The sequence below is a fragment of the Sparassis crispa genome (genome assembly GCF_003851025.1).
Source record: "Sparassis crispa DNA, contig_000000F, whole genome shotgun sequence".
In the NCBI taxonomy this organism is placed as follows: domain Eukaryota; kingdom Fungi; phylum Basidiomycota; class Agaricomycetes; order Polyporales; family Sparassidaceae; genus Sparassis; species Sparassis crispa.
Window position 1 is genome coordinate 3,139,069 of NW_020939747.1, and position 15,560 is coordinate 3,154,628.

General features: G+C 52.5%; 7 protein-coding genes across 7 annotated transcripts; 4 read left to right on the plus strand and 3 right to left on the minus strand.

The window, feature by feature from the left end:
• Nucleotides 1–55: 55 nt before the first annotated feature.
• SCP_0111790 (Centromere/microtubule-binding protein) lies at nucleotides 56–1,902 on the plus strand (the record flags this gene model as incomplete). The annotated part of the gene is made up of 6 exons (XM_027753407.1): nucleotides 56–273; nucleotides 327–511; nucleotides 567–953; nucleotides 1,007–1,189; nucleotides 1,260–1,510; nucleotides 1,570–1,902. 6 exons carry the CDS (start codon nucleotides 56–58, stop codon nucleotides 1,900–1,902), a joined length of 1,557 nt encoding a protein of 518 aa, XP_027609208.1.
• Nucleotides 1,903–2,326: 424 nt separating this feature from the next.
• Nucleotides 2,327–3,873, minus strand: SCP_0111800 (hypothetical protein; the record flags this gene model as incomplete). Its single annotated transcript, XM_027753408.1, has 7 exons — nucleotides 2,327–2,596; nucleotides 2,650–2,728; nucleotides 2,785–2,886; nucleotides 2,946–3,397; nucleotides 3,460–3,520; nucleotides 3,577–3,692; nucleotides 3,748–3,873. 7 exons carry the CDS (start codon nucleotides 3,871–3,873, stop codon nucleotides 2,327–2,329), a joined length of 1,206 nt encoding a protein of 401 aa, XP_027609209.1.
• Nucleotides 3,874–5,402: 1,529 nt separating this feature from the next.
• On the plus strand, nucleotides 5,403–7,089 carry SCP_0111810 (Mitogen-activated protein kinase 2; the record flags this gene model as incomplete). Its single annotated transcript, XM_027753409.1, has 11 exons — nucleotides 5,403–5,445; nucleotides 5,545–5,738; nucleotides 5,793–5,853; nucleotides 5,905–5,978; nucleotides 6,036–6,284; nucleotides 6,337–6,448; nucleotides 6,507–6,655; nucleotides 6,720–6,785; nucleotides 6,842–6,902; nucleotides 6,953–6,982; nucleotides 7,046–7,089. 11 exons carry the CDS (start codon nucleotides 5,403–5,405, stop codon nucleotides 7,087–7,089), a joined length of 1,083 nt encoding a protein of 360 aa, XP_027609210.1.
• Nucleotides 7,090–7,638: 549 nt separating this feature from the next.
• SCP_0111820 (predicted protein) lies at nucleotides 7,639–9,849 on the minus strand (the record flags this gene model as incomplete). Its single annotated transcript, XM_027753410.1, has 6 exons — nucleotides 7,639–8,656; nucleotides 8,710–8,978; nucleotides 9,033–9,148; nucleotides 9,203–9,220; nucleotides 9,281–9,722; nucleotides 9,781–9,849. The coding sequence occupies 6 exons, from the start codon at nucleotides 9,847–9,849 to the stop codon at nucleotides 7,639–7,641; spliced, it is 1,932 nt and encodes a 643-aa protein (XP_027609211.1).
• Nucleotides 9,850–10,941: 1,092 nt separating this feature from the next.
• Nucleotides 10,942–13,204, plus strand: SCP_0111830 (Cytochrome b2, mitochondrial; the record flags this gene model as incomplete). Its single annotated transcript, XM_027753411.1, has 15 exons — nucleotides 10,942–10,991; nucleotides 11,053–11,107; nucleotides 11,177–11,437; nucleotides 11,498–11,567; nucleotides 11,621–11,782; nucleotides 11,839–12,251; nucleotides 12,307–12,355; nucleotides 12,407–12,423; nucleotides 12,486–12,543; nucleotides 12,592–12,607; nucleotides 12,663–12,733; nucleotides 12,783–12,815; nucleotides 12,877–12,947; nucleotides 12,998–13,108; nucleotides 13,166–13,204. 15 exons carry the CDS (start codon nucleotides 10,942–10,944, stop codon nucleotides 13,202–13,204), a joined length of 1,476 nt encoding a protein of 491 aa, XP_027609212.1.
• Nucleotides 13,205–13,442: 238 nt separating this feature from the next.
• On the minus strand, nucleotides 13,443–14,238 carry SCP_0111840 (Phosphoribosylglycinamide formyltransferase; the record flags this gene model as incomplete). The annotated part of the gene is made up of 3 exons (XM_027753412.1): nucleotides 13,443–13,457; nucleotides 13,507–14,129; nucleotides 14,181–14,238. The coding sequence occupies 3 exons, from the start codon at nucleotides 14,236–14,238 to the stop codon at nucleotides 13,443–13,445; spliced, it is 696 nt and encodes a 231-aa protein (XP_027609213.1).
• A 389-nt stretch (nucleotides 14,239–14,627) lies between these two features.
• On the plus strand, nucleotides 14,628–15,502 carry SCP_0111850 (Uncharacterized J domain-containing protein; the record flags this gene model as incomplete). Its single annotated transcript, XM_027753413.1, has 5 exons — nucleotides 14,628–14,722; nucleotides 14,777–14,843; nucleotides 14,898–15,134; nucleotides 15,186–15,392; nucleotides 15,449–15,502. The coding sequence occupies 5 exons, from the start codon at nucleotides 14,628–14,630 to the stop codon at nucleotides 15,500–15,502; spliced, it is 660 nt and encodes a 219-aa protein (XP_027609214.1).
• Nucleotides 15,503–15,560: the final 58 nt, after the last annotated feature.

The following is a 15,560-nucleotide window of genomic DNA, read 5'->3' on the forward strand; positions in this document are numbered from 1 at the left end:
GTCTCAGCGGCGCGATCTCGGCGACTTGCAGGTTTGCTGAAAACTTCAGACAACCATGGCCTCTCGCAAATCGCTCACCCGCGAACAAGTCGCATCTGCTCAGCTACTGGGCGACTATTCCATCAAGTCGGAGAGCACCCAACCAATATTGGACACGTCCCAATGGCCTCTCCTCCTGAAAAACTACGACAAACTACTTGTGCGGTCTGCGCATTTCACCCCCATACCTTCTGGCTGCAGTCCTTTGAAGCGGGACATCACATCATATGTCAAGTATGTGAGGTTATTATTTGGCACGTTGTGCTCGTTGAATGAACATGTTATAGGTCTGGTGTCATAAACTTAGACAAGCCGTCAAATCCATCCTCACATGAAGTTGTCGCGTGGCTGAGGAGAATTTTGAGGGTGGAAAAGACTGGCCACAGTGGTACTCTAGACCCAAAAGTCACAGGGTGCCTGATTGTCTGCATTGACCGGGCAACCAGGCTGGTGAAGTCTCAGCAGGGCGCAGGTGCGTAAGCCCGCCCTGCTCCTACATTCATGCTGTACTTATCTCGACCGTACAGGAAAGGAGTATGTTGCAGTCCTGCGTATCCACTCAACCCTCCCAAACCCTGCCTCCCTCCCTCGCGCCATCCAGACACTTACAGGTGCGCTGTTTCAGCGACCCCCGCTAATCTCCGCAGTCAAGCGACAGCTGCGAATACGAACCATTTATGAATCCAACCTGCTTGAGTTCGATGAGAAGCGCAATCTTGCAGTGTTCTGGGTGTCGTGCGAGGCGGGCACGTACATTCGGACATTATGTGTACATTTGGGGTTGATTTTAGGTGTGGGTGGTCATATGCAGGAACTGAGACGTGTACGGAGTGGTGCGTTGAGCGAGAACGACGACATGGTAACGATGCACGATGTTCTGGATGCACAGTGGGTCTACGATACGTCACGAGACGGTAAGAGCTCTTCGTGTCAAACACGAACCCAAACTCACTCCCCCCTGCTTTAGAAACATATCTGCGACGCGTCATTCGACCACTAGAGTCATTGTTAGTCGGATACAAGCGCATAGTGGTCAAAGACAGTGCAGTCAACGCGGTTTGTTACGGTGCGAAGTTGATGATTCCCGGCTTGCTGCGTTACGAGGCCGACATTTCGCTTCACGAGGAGGTCGTGCTCATGACCACGAAGGGTACGCGTCCACGTCGCCTATCTGAACACAAATACTTACTTAAACTGCCCTGAACCCATTTCGTCCTTAGGTGAAGCCATTGCTTTGGCAATAGCACAAATGTCGACGGTGGAGCTCGCCACCTGTGATCACGGTGTCGTTGCGAAGGTCAAGCGTTGCATCATGGAGCGTGATACATACCCTCGCCGGTGGGGTCTCGGACCCAAAGCCTTGGAGAAGAAAAAGATGGTTAAGGAGGGGAAGCTCGGCAAGTATGGCGAAAAGATACAGGGTGTCACCCCGGCAGAATGGAGCAAGGACTATGTCGACTACTCGCGAGAGGTAAGTTCTACATATTCGTGTGTGCTGCAGGAATGATGCTGAGTTTTCGTTACCGTCAGGAACCAACCGCAGGACCGTCTGCAACGCCCGCCGCCACCGCTGCTGCCCCGGCCGTTGCAGAAGCCAGTCCATCAAAGGAAAAGGAAAAGGAGAAGAAGCGCAAGCGGAAATCGGAGGTAGCTGATACCGATGGCGACGTCTCAATGGCGGTGGAGGCGAACGACGAGGAGGATGAAGCTGCTCGCACAGAACGGAAGCGGCTGAAAAAGGAGAAGAAGGCCGCGAAGGAAGCTGCGAAGGTGGAAGAAGTGGAAGATGATGAGGCAAGACGGGAGAGAAAGAGACTGAAGAAGGAGAAAAAGGCGCGGGAGTCGATGGGTGGCGAGTCATAGGATTCCTTCTCCTTCTGACTTCTTTACTGGCCCGCACATGACGGTAGGACACGCGTTGTGTCCAAAATTTGACCGTTATGTTGTCTGATTTATTGGTGTTGATCTGTTCATTCTGTAGGTAGCCTTCTTTGTAATCTTATCCAACACGTACATTATCTGACCGTCCCTGTACGCAGTGCAAGTTGTTTGATGTGCTCTCGTTCAGGCCTCAGACTGACGCTCGCCCAAATATCCACAAGACGCAACACCAGCGCTCACCCGTGGAAATAATGTAGTGATCGTCGAGGTATCCGATACACAAGATATCTGATATAGTCTGTCCGAGTCCTAGTACAGCAACCCCAACAACGACCGAGCAGCATGTAGCTAAAACGAGCGGTAAATATGAAGACGGTAAAGTAAAAGCGTCAGAGTTATTAGTCGTTCACAAAAGTGCAACGGCGACAGCGAGCACCGAGCCGAGCGCGAACGCGAGCTGAGCGCCGAAGCTTGCCTCAGCACTATTGGATGAGGAACCAGAGGCAGAGCCGGACCCTGAGCCTGAACCGGAGCTGCTGTTGGCATTGGTGCCGTTGAGTTCCATCGCGAGCTCCTGGAACGCTGAGAAGTTGCGCGGGCTGTCCGCGACTGCGTTCACGGCAAAAACCATTCCTGAACCACAGTGGCTGGCACCGGTCGGGGTGTGCTGCTTGCACTGTTTGCACGATTTCAACACGAAGACGAGCTTGGAAAGAGGAGAACGCTTACGTAGAACCATGTGGGAGCGGTGTCGTTGACGGTGAAGTTCCATGTGGGGAACTCGGTCGCATTAGCAGCCACTGGTCGACTGGGGACTCAAAAGTCAGCTGTTGTGCGATTAAGAAATCGGGTCAAGACGCGCACAATCCGGAGTCCAAGCCGATGACCTGATCAGTGGTAGCGTTCGTCAGAATACGGCAAGGATCAGGGAAGGAGGACTGAGTCGCGGTGTGATTTTTCTGGTGGCTGCGATCATGCACACGGATGAGTGTCTCTGTCATCATGAATTCGAACGCGACACTCACAACTCGAAGACGACCGTATCTCGAGGCTGGGCCGTAATATTCGACGGCGTGTAAGTGAGCTCACCATTGGCGCCGCCGACAACGACGGTGTGGACTGCGCCCTGTAGGGAGACAGGCGTGGGCTCTGGGGAGCCAATGTACGACGGGTACACCGAGACCCATGATGATCCCTGAACTGTGATTGTCTCCGTAACTACGATGGGCGTCGGCTGGGCGGGGATGGTGACGCCACCATACGCGGCGGTGGTCCAGGCAGCAGACACAGTAGACGCAGCAGAGGACGAGACCGATGACTTCAATGCAGCACCCTGATTCAAAGCGTTCTGCAGATAGTTGGCGAACGAGTTGGAGGAACCATCGGGTCCAGGGTTCACAGCGAAGACCATTCCATTACCGCAGTGACTCTGGGGAGTGTTCGCGGCTTGGCGGCAGTAAACCCAGACAGGATTGGTCTGTTAGACAAATTTGTCAATTAAAAAATTATCGGAGAGTCACACGATAATATTTGGCGTACATCATTGACAGTGACCGTAAACGTCGGGAAATCGTTTGTCTGGTTTGACGGGACGGGCATGCTGCAACGAACGGTTTGTCTATGCATAATTGTTCATGTAAACAAGCTAGTACTCACAACCCGGAGTCAAATCCGCCGTCAACTAGATGGCAGGGATCTTCAAAAGTCGACTGTGAGGCTGTGTGGTTCTTTTGCTCGAAGTGGAAAACGACTTGGTCCCCTGCAGCAGCGGACTTCACGTAGCATTTTCGTGAGACGATGCGCGTTTTTAAGCACCATGTAACTTACAAGGGAGCTGGGGGTGTAGATGAGACTTCCATTGGAACTCCCCACCGTAACGTCAAAAACCTGCTGAGCAGCGGCAGAAGAGGCAAAGACAACACCGAGAGAAAGAACAGCGATAGGAAATAACATGTTGATAGGGGGATGACCGAAAAGGCAGAAGAATGAAATGTGAGGGCGTCGACCGCATTGCGACAGCCTTTATACTCAATCACAAAGGGGTAGCTCAGAAATGCGAAGAGGCGAGAGACAATGAAACCCGGTGTGGCCGCAAAATTGTCTCCGCACCTTAGTATGGCGCTGCAATACCTCCGTTAAGCTCTGAAGAATGCACTAAAGACTATAAGGCGGTGTCGAAAACCAGAGAACAAGACACAATTGGCTGCAGCATCAACCTCTCCTAGTCAGGAACCGCTCTCGACCGGCCAATCATCTTCGCGTACGTGGAGAGATGACCTGCATTGGAAGAACGACGGACGTGCTCGAGGGTAGGCTAACCCATGTTCCACCCGGGGTATGCACTAAATGGAGATGGCGTCTCAAGACGGCTGGCCTTGAGGCGTTCCCGCGGCGGGGTGAGATATCTCGTTGCTTAGAGTAGCCGAAACGCGTGCTCCCACCTGTGTGGAAGCATGCCACACATCGTCGAGCACAAAAGCCCTACAGCCACAAGACGGTTCTTCGGCGACAAGTAACCTGGTGACAGGGGCAAACGATCGATGCCCCAGCATCTGCACAGCGTGCAGATCACTCACCTACTGGCCACGTGGTACGATGAAACTTCACAATAGCGATGCAGATGCAGCTGGTCACTGTGGAATCCGACAGTTGCAGTTCGGACAATGATTGACGGGTTCATACACTGTCATATAGTCCGAGTCGTGTTTGAGGCTGATGGCCGTCTCGAGCACATCGCTCGAAGTTATATGGTGACATCGCCATCCACACCCTACCTTGTTTGAAGCCCACCATGGACTGCCAGCAACAATAGAGAAGGAAGACCTCGTAGGGAAGAGATGGGTGAGTGACCCACTCCGAGCCGCAGACTTTGTCTCGGATCGGAATCACTACGTTCAGTTAGCTTTTGGTGCAGAAATACCCGGCGCAATAGCATTGATCGTTGGGTATGGTTTTATGTCGACACATCATCTGACAGGGTTGTCCATCGTTAATCTTCTGTGGGTAGGAGCTACTGAGGACCAAGTATGGAAGGTGAGTAAGTTTCAAGTGTGACAAGTAACGTGCTTAGTCATGGGTTTCATCACGCTGATCGTGACAGCGTGATCTGATCGCAAGTTCTGAGGCGCCCTGGCTTGCGACTTGCTGCAAGTTGGATAGCCTGTCCAAGACGAAGGGAGGAGGGGCGACATCACATCTTGGTAGCGAGAGGCCTCGATGACGGCGGATCATTCATCCCACTCGCGAAGCGATAGCGCTGAGGGTTGAACGTTGAGGGCTGTGAGTGGCTATCATTTGTTGGAGTTCCATCAACTGAGCAACCGCTGTAGACGCCTTTATATAGCGCGTGCACCGCGTCCTCTTTACAGCTAGTACATACTCTGGATCCCTTTGTAATCCTCACCTAATCCATCTTCTTTGTCTTCGCGGTCGAGAGTCAGAGACCTCGCCACACCTCCTTCTCTATCCACTATCTCATCGTCATGTCTCGCAAGGCCCCCAAACCGCTTCCTAAGTTCGAGATCGGTGAGTGACGCGACGATCCTGTCCATTCATCGACCTCGCGAAGGTGCTGGTCGAAGTTGACAACGACTGACGCTGCTTCGATTCGTTCCTGCCCTTTAGGTGATGACTACACCATCCTCCATGGCCTCGGCGAGGGAGCATACGGTACTGTTGCTGCTGCGCTGCACAAACCAACTCGCAGGGAAGTTGCGATCAAGAAGGTCCTCCCCTTCGAACACACGCTCTTTTGTCTACGCACCCTTCGAGAGCTCAAGCTACTCAAATTCTTCTCCGAAACATGTGTGAACGAGAATGTGCGTGTCGGGATCACGAATAATGCAGGCGGTGTATCTGAAGCCTCTGCACAGATCATCTCGATCTTAGACATCGTCAAGCCTCCATCTCTCGACGAATTCAAAGAGATATACTGTATGTATTCCTCGCCCTACCTGTCTGCCGTCCTCTGAGATACGGCTTCAGTTATCCAGGAGCTAATGCAAACCGACTTGCACCGTGTGATACGCACTCAGCAGCTAACAGACGATCATTGCCAAGTGAGCGATTGACCGAAAGATATATCGGTGCAGATCTAATACGAAACCGCCTGGCAGTACTTCATATACCAGACGCTGCGAGCACTCAAGACAATGCACTCGGCAGACATTGTCCATCGAGACCTCAAGCCTGCCAATCTCTTGCTGAACGCGAATTGCGACCTCAAGGTTTGCGATTTTGGTCTCGCAAGAAGCACACGGTCGACCAACCCGGCTGGGAAGGAGGCGGGGTTGATGACGGAGTACGTGGCGACACGGTGGTACCGGGCACCAGAGATCATGCTGTCATTCAAGATGTACACGAAAGTGAGTGTTTGTGCGCCCTTCTAGTGCTGAGGTTTAACCACTGGATATATAGGCCATCGACATCTGGGCAGTGGGCTGTATCCTTGCCGAATTGCTCAACGGACGCCCGCTCTTCCCAGGTCGGGACTATGGACACCAGCTTGACCTGATCCTGGACGTCATCGGTGCGCACAGAACCAATCCACGCCTCAATTGAAGCCCAGATATTCACGTATATTGTAGGTACACCGACACTCGAGGAGTTCTACGGGATCACGTCGCGCCGGTCGCGCGACTACATCCGTGCGCTGCCCATTCGGAAACGGCGGCCATTCAGCTCTGTGTTCCCGAAGGCGTCGCCCGAGGCGCTCGACTTCCTCACGAAGACACTCGTGAGTACATTGATGGTAATTCTCGCACTTGTACAGCCCTACTGATGCGCGTTTCCGTGGGTAGACCTTTGACCCCAAGAAGCGCCTGACTGTAGATCAGGCGCTTGAGCATCCATACCTTGCTGCCTACGTGTGTCGTCTCCTCAATTTCGCGCAGCTCAAATTTTCTGACATGTCTGTTTGCAGCACGATCCCGAGGACGAGCCAGCAGTCTCCTCACTGGACTCTGAGTACTTCGAATTTGACTGTGAGTGCACTCTTGTCGATCAATAGCGCCCGCTCACTGTGAAACGCCAGATCTCGATCTCAGCAAAGATGAACTAAAGGGTGAGTGCGCGCACCGTGATCGTTTCGTTTCAGCTAATCGCTAACCGCCATGTCAACGCACAGACCTTCTCTACGCGGAAGTTATGTCCTTCGTGCCCTGTATCTAGAGAACAGCCCTTCTCTGACACATCTAGGATTGCGGCTCGCTGTTGTACCACCGTGTCTGCACAGACTCAAAGTGTGCTTCCACGCACTGCATTTTATATACCTTTCGTTCGTACACGCAATTGAATGTATTTATCTACTCTGTGGACTTCGCGATAATATGGTTGTGAGCATGCAGTATATCCTGGAACGTCTGAGCTCGCCGTCCACGCAACGACAGCGCAAAAGCATCAACATTGATACAACGAAGAAGAGCTACAAGATGACTCAAATACAACATCGCGGCGATGAACGACTCAGCCATTCGCACGACCTCCATTCGACAAGTCCGACCATAACGCACAGTGCAAACCGAAGTCAGCAACTGGGGGAGGTGGTAAATATCGAATTTAAAGCAAGTAGTGGTAGTTAAAAAGTACAGAAAAGAATGTGAAGGGGAAAGCAATAATCGTCGCAACGCGAGAGGTCGTCCGGAGAGCTCGAGCACCACACCATCAAACGTAACCTGGTCAAGATAAGGGATTTAGCTAAGGTCTGAAGAGCCGACGGGCTCAAAAACGTGGCGCCGTGCCGGTCCAAAACCCCGTTGCGACGCCTTCAACACCGAAGTCGCCAAACCGAGTGTCCCCCTCGAGCTCTGTGCCGTACATCGTCCGTTTCATCGGAAGCGCCGGTGTCTCTGGTATGCCAGACATCCCAAGTCCAACCCCCACCTCGTTACTCGACGCCGGAGGGGTCGTCATTGAGTCCATCTCGGGGACGGTAGACAAGGTGGTAGGGGTGCGTAGCAGAGCAGAAGGTTCGACACAGCCATTCTCTACCGCTGGTGTGGTCGTTCTGGACTGACGCGAGCGCGGGCGGCTCGGGCCCGCCGCTGACCGTGGTCGGCGAGGACCACCGTGTGGGTTGAACAAGTCGTTTCGTTCCCGACGCCCTCCTGCACGCTCGATGTAGCCACCAGACGGGTCCGCCGCTCCTGGCGTTGGCGATATCGGAGGTTCTGCATAGAAAGAGGGGCTGGTCATTCCGTACGGCGCGGCGGGGGTTGAAGTTACAGGATGGAACGCAGGGTTCGTGAAGCTGAAGCTGAAGGTGGAGCTCTGTTGGGTGTTTTCTGTACCATTAGCTGTGCTCGTCACGGGTCCTGTGCCGTTCCCCGATGGGGGCGTGCTTCCCGACGAGGGAATAACGAAGAGATCGGACAGTCGGGTATCAGGCAGAGGCGGGTCGATGTACATCTCTGGAGGCTCTTCGGGTCCGCTGAAGACGGTGAATGGGGGTGCAGGGGGGGCTGGGGTGATTATCACACCGTCCTCATCAATATCACCTATGTCTTCTCTTTCAGGGGTGTGATGCTGCAATGAGGACGTCGCTTGATCGTCTCGAGATAATTTAACACGTTTCTTCGTCGGCCGAAGGCCTTTCTTCCCTAGCTCCTTTTCGCTATACGCGTGCGGCTGCTCAGCATCAACGATATTGCTATCTGGGGAATCTCTTTGTCGCTTGCCCAACGTGGATGAAGATGGCTGTATAGTCTTCGAATCTGGAGATAGGCCAGAGCCACCGTCCCTAAACAGAAAATATCATGAGAGCCACCCTTACGAAATAGAACTAGGACGCACGTTGCTCGAGCCTTACCCGCGCTTTTCTCCGACTGCGTCCTCGAATAAGCATCGTTCTCGCGCGATATGTTCATTGCCGACATAGTTCCTCGCAACATCGCAACTTCTGCCCTGAGTTCGTTTGTGAGAGTAACTTGCGCGCGCAGTGATTCAACTTCCGCAATGAGGGCGTCAACTTTTGCTTTCATGGCTGGTACTTCAGCCGACTGGATAGTCGCTTGTTGCAGATCTGCCTGGAGTGTCCGGATGTGATCCTGCAACGGATGAATCTGTGACGAATTCTTTCAGTTCCGATCAAAATGACAAAGAGGGCACGATCGTACTACTTGAGAGACATGAGACTTCACTTGCTCAGAGACTCCTTCAGAGACTGGTGGCACATCCACTGTGGCGGTCTGCATTGAGGAACCAGTAATAGTTGAATTCGAAGGACCGGCTTCTGGAACTGATGTGTTGGTAAATGCCGGTCGGCCCGATGTCAGTCCAATCGTACCTGCAGCATCGTCTAATTCTGCGCCGACGTCGTCTGTTCATATCTTCACGTGGAAAAATGAATATATAGAATACGTACCTTCATCTTCCTCCCGAATCGCCTCTTCCGAGGGCTTCACACTTCTGCTGCCTTTTATTCGCTTCTCTCTCGACACGCTCACAGATTTCGTGATTGCACGAGGACCTGTACCTCCGGCAGTAACTGGGCGCCCAACGCCTAATCTGTACTGCGTCTCCTTTGCCTTTCGGGTTCGGGACGTAGGCACGGCAGATGCTTCCAGAGGTGCAGGTTCCTGCTCCTCGTTAGAACCTGCCAATTGGTCCTCTTCCTCGTCGGTGTCGTGGACAATAACGGTGCCACCAGAGCGCATACGAGATCCTGTGGTAGACCGACTGACCACCCTTAGCGAAGAGGCCCGTTTAGGTTCCGGTGCACGGTTAACGGGCTTCGGAGGCTGCTGGGTGTCCAGCAGTAGATCCACGAGTGCTTCCGATTTAAGATTTGCCTTAATGCCGTGATCCTATATGCGAACGTCAATAATCTGGCAAACACAGTGGGGTGAGTGCATAGAAGCAGACCTTGCAGATCTTCTGGAGGTCACTGCGCTTCATATTCTCCAGCGTTTTTCGATCGTACGGCACAGGCATGGCTAGGAACTGCGGTGCGCTGAGTCGAGGGGAATTGTGCGAGATGATCGCGCGGAAGGTCCAGCACGTTGAAGAGAGGTTGAGGCTGCAGTGGTTGACGCCGGAGTTGGAATTGCCGAGCCAAACAACGCGCACAACAACGCGAACATCACGTGCTCCGTTTTGTTTGGCCACCTTCTCTTTCTCCACCCTGTCTCAGCCAATCGAACTCGGCGATAACTAGAACAAAAGTGACATCTGAAGGAAGAAAATGTTTCCATCTGATCGACTCCTCGAATTGTGGCCTCTGACACGCCTATGATTAAAGCTTTTGTATCGGATTTGTTCTCGTTCCTGAAGCACGAGGACTCCGAAGGAGGTAGCGTGAAGAGCTGGAAGGAGTATACTCTGTGTGTCATCACGTCGGTAAGTATCGGTCCACGCAGTCAATGTGTGGACAGGCTTGTTTGACTGAGATGTTTTGTGAAAGACTGTTTAGCTCGTCAGATCTCCTTGTTCTCGCCGACACGCATGTGAGTACAATTCTGATCACATTATGCTCCAAAGGTCCGCATTCAGTGAACCGCTATACCTTGTGTTGTGCAGCGAGTTCGAAGTCCTCTGTTATCGTCTGGGAGTCAAGTATTCGCTCCTTCGCCGGGACTTCGAGCATGCACGGGTCAGTTATGCATTTCAATCTTGTTTCAATCCTTCAGTACGCCATTTGCGTACAATTCCATGTATGTATGAGCATCCCGTGCTGTGCGCAATTTATCTTTCAGTCAATGGCATGTCGAACCATGTCTCGGGATCACTCGAATGGTCCACGAGCATTCCATCCTTGTTTACGTTGGCCGCACCTGACCGCTTCTGTACGGAGATATATACATGATCTGCTTCTCATGACCTTCAGCAAGAGGATCTAATTGCAGTGACGACGTTTAAACCAACCTCGAGTCTCCATGAAATGATCACCTGCTTTGCAACGCGGATGCCGCCATTCCGTCTCGCTCATGCTTCGGTGGATACTCCATAGAAGCTCGTATGCTGATTATATAGAGCGTCTGATTGGAGTACAATATTCTCTCTTCGCTTTCTGTCTGTACTCACAGCATGTATGAACCATTGTCACTTGCTGAAGTTGCCAAGCACAACGCCCGTAGGTGGGTAAACGCGTACTACCACCACGCAGTGGGCGCGAGAGCTGAAGTTTTCGCGATTCAGTTCATGCTGGGTCATTATCAACAACAAGGTCTATGATGTTACCGAGTTTCTACCCGTAGGTCTTCTCGTTGACATTGCAAAGCTGTATGTAAACTTCCAAGGTCCATGTGTTCTTGTATATCAGGCGCACCCAGGAGGCTCGAAGATAATCTTGAAGTACGCCGGACGCGACGCTACTGCCGCGTACGAGCCAATTCATCCTCCAGATGCCTTGGAAAAGAACCTCCCGAAGGATAAACACCTTGGCGTGCTGGACACTGCTGGAGCCCAGGAGCTGAAGGAGGAGCGAGAGTCCCGGCGGAAGACCAAAGATGAACTGCGCATGGAGGAGGCGGAGGCAGTGAAGCCCCCACTCAGCAGAGTCATGAACCTGCTCGACATGGAGGTGATTAATCACATCCTTGTGATGTTTGTGGGGTGCCCTGATACGATGTGTTGTTGGTAGAACGTTGCGCGGAAGGTCCTCGCGTACAAGGCGTTGGCGTACTACTCGTCTGCTTCAGACGATGAACTCAGTACGTAGCTAGGTCTGTCTCTACATGATCCCGTCGCGAATGCAGTTGAACAGCGCACAAGGAGAACATTCGGTCTTTCACTCGATTCTTCTTCAACCCGCGCATCCTCAAGCCAGTTTCAAAATGTGACCCGTCCACGACCATCCTCGGTTTCAAGTCTTCGCTGCCTATCTATGCATCCGGTGCCGCTCTGGCCAAGCTCGGTCATCCTCTCGGTACGTGCGAGTATCTCAATCAGCGCGAAGCCGCTCACCCCATGTGTCCAATGCAGGTGAAGCGAATATCACCCGCGGCGCTGGACGCACTGGCATCATCCAGATGGTATCCTACAACGCATCCCTGTCCTTCGCCCAGATCGCTGCGGCGCGTCTCAGCCAGGACCAGCCCATATTCTGGCAGCTCTACAAGAACAAGGACGACAAGATTGCCGAGGCGCGCATACGGGAGATCGAACAGCTGGGATACAAAGCGATATGTCTGACCGTCGATGCGGTCGTCGCCGGTAATCGCGAGCGTGACATCAAGGCGCCTTTCGAGCTGGAGGAGCTCGAGAGGGAGGCGGCGGGGGTGCCGAAGGACAGAGGTAAAGCAGAGAGCGCGCAGAAGCCTGAAGAGCATGCAGATGAAGCCGGAACCGCTGGTATGTTGTTGAAGAACGACGATGTCGACTTGTCATGGGACAGGGCAGGTCTTGGTTTGATTTGATTGCATTGTCGGCACTGACCCAAGTCTACATCAGACTATTCCCTGGTTGCGCCGAACCACGAAGCTCCCAATTGTTCTGAAAGGTATACTTAATTCGCGCTACGGTGATGAATTATGCTGACAAAGTGACGCAGGCATCCAGTGCGTCGAGGCAAGTATACAAACACCCACTGTTGTTCACGAGTTGTAACTAACCATTTCTGCGTGGTGCAGGACGCGGTGCTCGCTGCCGAGGCTGGCCTTGATGGTATCGTGATCTCCAACCATGGTGGTGAGTTTCCTCGTTATGATGTCTGAATTTATCTCAACTCGTCTTCAGGTCGGCAGCTTGAATAGTGAGCATGCCCTACAAATACCGCAATGCGTGTTGCTGATGATAGCTCAATGTAGTGCCTTGCCTCCGATGGAAGTCCTGTACCGCCTACGCAAACAACGCCCAGACGTGTTCGACAAGCTAGAAGGTCAGTGATTCGAGCTCGCAGTTGAATCCCGCTGACGAATTGTTTGCAGTATACGTTGACGGTGGCGTGTATCGAGGAACGGGTGAGTACCCTGCAGGTTTTACTTACCTTTGGACAAATTTCTGACCATTTCTTCCTTACAGATGTTTTGAAGGCACTATGTCTTGGAGCTAAAGCAGTAGGCCTGGGGCGAGCGTTTATGTATGCACAGAGTGTGAGCATCATCATCATTACTGCCGTGAGTCTTGACTAAAGAGCAAACAGGCGTATGGGGAGGAAGGTGTTATCCACACAGTGCGCATCTTGGAGCGCGAGATTCTTACTGGAATGCGGCTGATGGGAGCAACAAACGTGGGTGAATTGGTTCCCGAGATGGTGAGTCTTTCATATGTCGATGCCAGGTTTTTAACCGACCTTTCGGGAATCTACGAGGTCGAGCGCGTCGACTGGCAGCCTGTGTCCAAGTTATAATTTCCGACCGTTCCCTAGAGGCCTCGAAGGTATAACAGATGCGACAATGGTTGGATTACCCGTCTCTTCCTGTAGGTTAGACTCGAGAGAGAGTTGTTACATGTCAAACTAGTGCTTCAATTATTGTCGACGCTGTTAGATATCACTACATTTGACTGGGAGGAAAGAACCGTCAATAATTGATATGCAAGACGGCTGTTGAATCAACTTCAAGGAGTAGTGCATCATCATTCCAAGCTCATCCTGACCTATACTGTGAGGAATTTAAGCAGGAGGATTCCACGGTACAAGAACAAACATACCAGAGGGACTACTTCATCCAACACCTTCGCCGTTGCTTGTACAATTATTTCCCATTCGACTTTATGGAGCCGCTCCTCGAACACCTCAATTGGCTCGCCCGTTGTGATCTCGACCTCGCTCACAATTACCGGTGTCCCGCGATCAACCTCTTTCACCACTCGATGCACCATAACTCCAGTTTTCGGAACCTCGCCCTTTTGGAAAGCCTCGTATGCACGCTCAATTGCGTTCGCGCCGTCGAATGCATCGGGAAGTGCAGGGTGGAGATTGATCACTGGAATGGGTTTGGCGACATTCTCTTCGGGGTCCAGACATCGGTCTCCGTTGATCACGTCGAGGAAGCCATCGCCCATAATGTGCATCCAGCCAGCCAGGACGACGAGATCGGGTTTTTCCCTCACCACTATCCTGGCAATCTCGATGTCGTAGTCATCGCGCGTTTTGCCTGGATTCGCTTTAAGGAAGGGTTGGAGAGCAAGGTAAGAGGTGCGTATAGGAGGGTTGGCTTGTGAAGCCCGTGTCAGGCCATATGCTGCTTTCCTGTTTGATAGAACTAGCGTGATGCGGGTCGCGGGTAGTGAGGGGGTGTTTTGGGCGTCGATGAGAGCCTGCAGGTTCGTGCCTGGTGTGACCTAAGCTGGAGGTGGGATTCTGAGGAGTTACGAGAGCACACCTGAGCCCGAGATGAGGACGACTATCCGCCGCTGTTTTAGACCACCGCCCTCCGACATGGAGCAGGCAGAAATATTGTGTCACCGAGGAGAGTTACTTCGACTTGGAAGGATGAGCTTCAAGAACGAAAAGTTGTGCCGAGATCGTGCAGATCTCCGCACGTGCCGTAGCTTAGATCTCCGTGTTTCGCGGACTATCGTTTCCTGCTGGGTCTCCTGTCTCGCGGCTCATAAATACATGCTATATACACTCATGAATCTCGCCAAGGCCACGCAATTACAAAATTTCGAGAGTCTTCTTGCTTTGGCAAACAAGAGATGGACTCAGCAAGGGCGTCGCAGCGGAAAGTGGGGAACGGTCACGTGAGAACCAACCTTAATGACGTCAGTTAACCATATATAGATGGCAACGACTGCCAGGCGCGTGTTAGACAGCTTCACCCCGGACCATGTCCACGTTTCCCGACTACTACCGTCTCCTCAACATTTCTCAGTCTGCGACAGAGGATGATATCAGACAGGCGTACAAGAGAGAGTCTCTCAAGTACGTATAATGATTTAATCGTACAGACTTTACCTAATCTCTGTAGACTTGCAGGACACATCCAGACAGGCTAACACATGCGTCTCTGGAGGAGAAGAAGGCTGCGACGGAGAGGTTTCAGGTATGCGTTCACTCCTCGCTGCTCTAATTCATAGACTTACTTAATAATCCCAAGGCCGTAGCGGACGCCTATTATGTTCTCTCAGACAAGACAAGACGGAGAGAATATGACACCCTGTATGCAACGCGCGGTCCCTCCGAGAGATCAGGTGCGCCTGGAGCTTCGGCGAACTTCTTCTCTGCATTTGGGAACATGTTCGGCGGAAATGGCAACGGCGCAGAAAGTGCGACGGGCGCGACAGCAGCCGACAGACCCGATGCGGACAATGTATTTGGAGATGTCTTCGAAGAGGTGAGGGAACGTCAATTTTTTAAGAATTCCCTGGTCTGATTCTCCTTGCAGCTGCTTCGACCAGAGGTGGAACGCCATGCGCCATGGTGGTCGTGGTTCGGTACTGCATGTGGGGCAGGCGTTGGGTTCATCGTGGCCAATATTCCCGGGTTGATGATTGGTGCGGCCGCGGGAAACCGTCTCGGCGCCATCAGGGACGCTAAAGGACGGAGCGTCGCCTCTGTGTTTGCGGATCTGGGTGGTAACCAGAAAGCAGAGGTGAGTTTCTCTCTATCTAGCCAGTCATTTTTACATCGTCTCATCTCGTTATCCAGATACTGAAGGCCCTTGCTGCGAAAGTGTTGGGCGCTGCTGCGGGCTCTTTGTGACGATGGTACAACGGCGGATGCGATCGTTGGGTGTTGTGATATTATTCCTCTGTCGGAT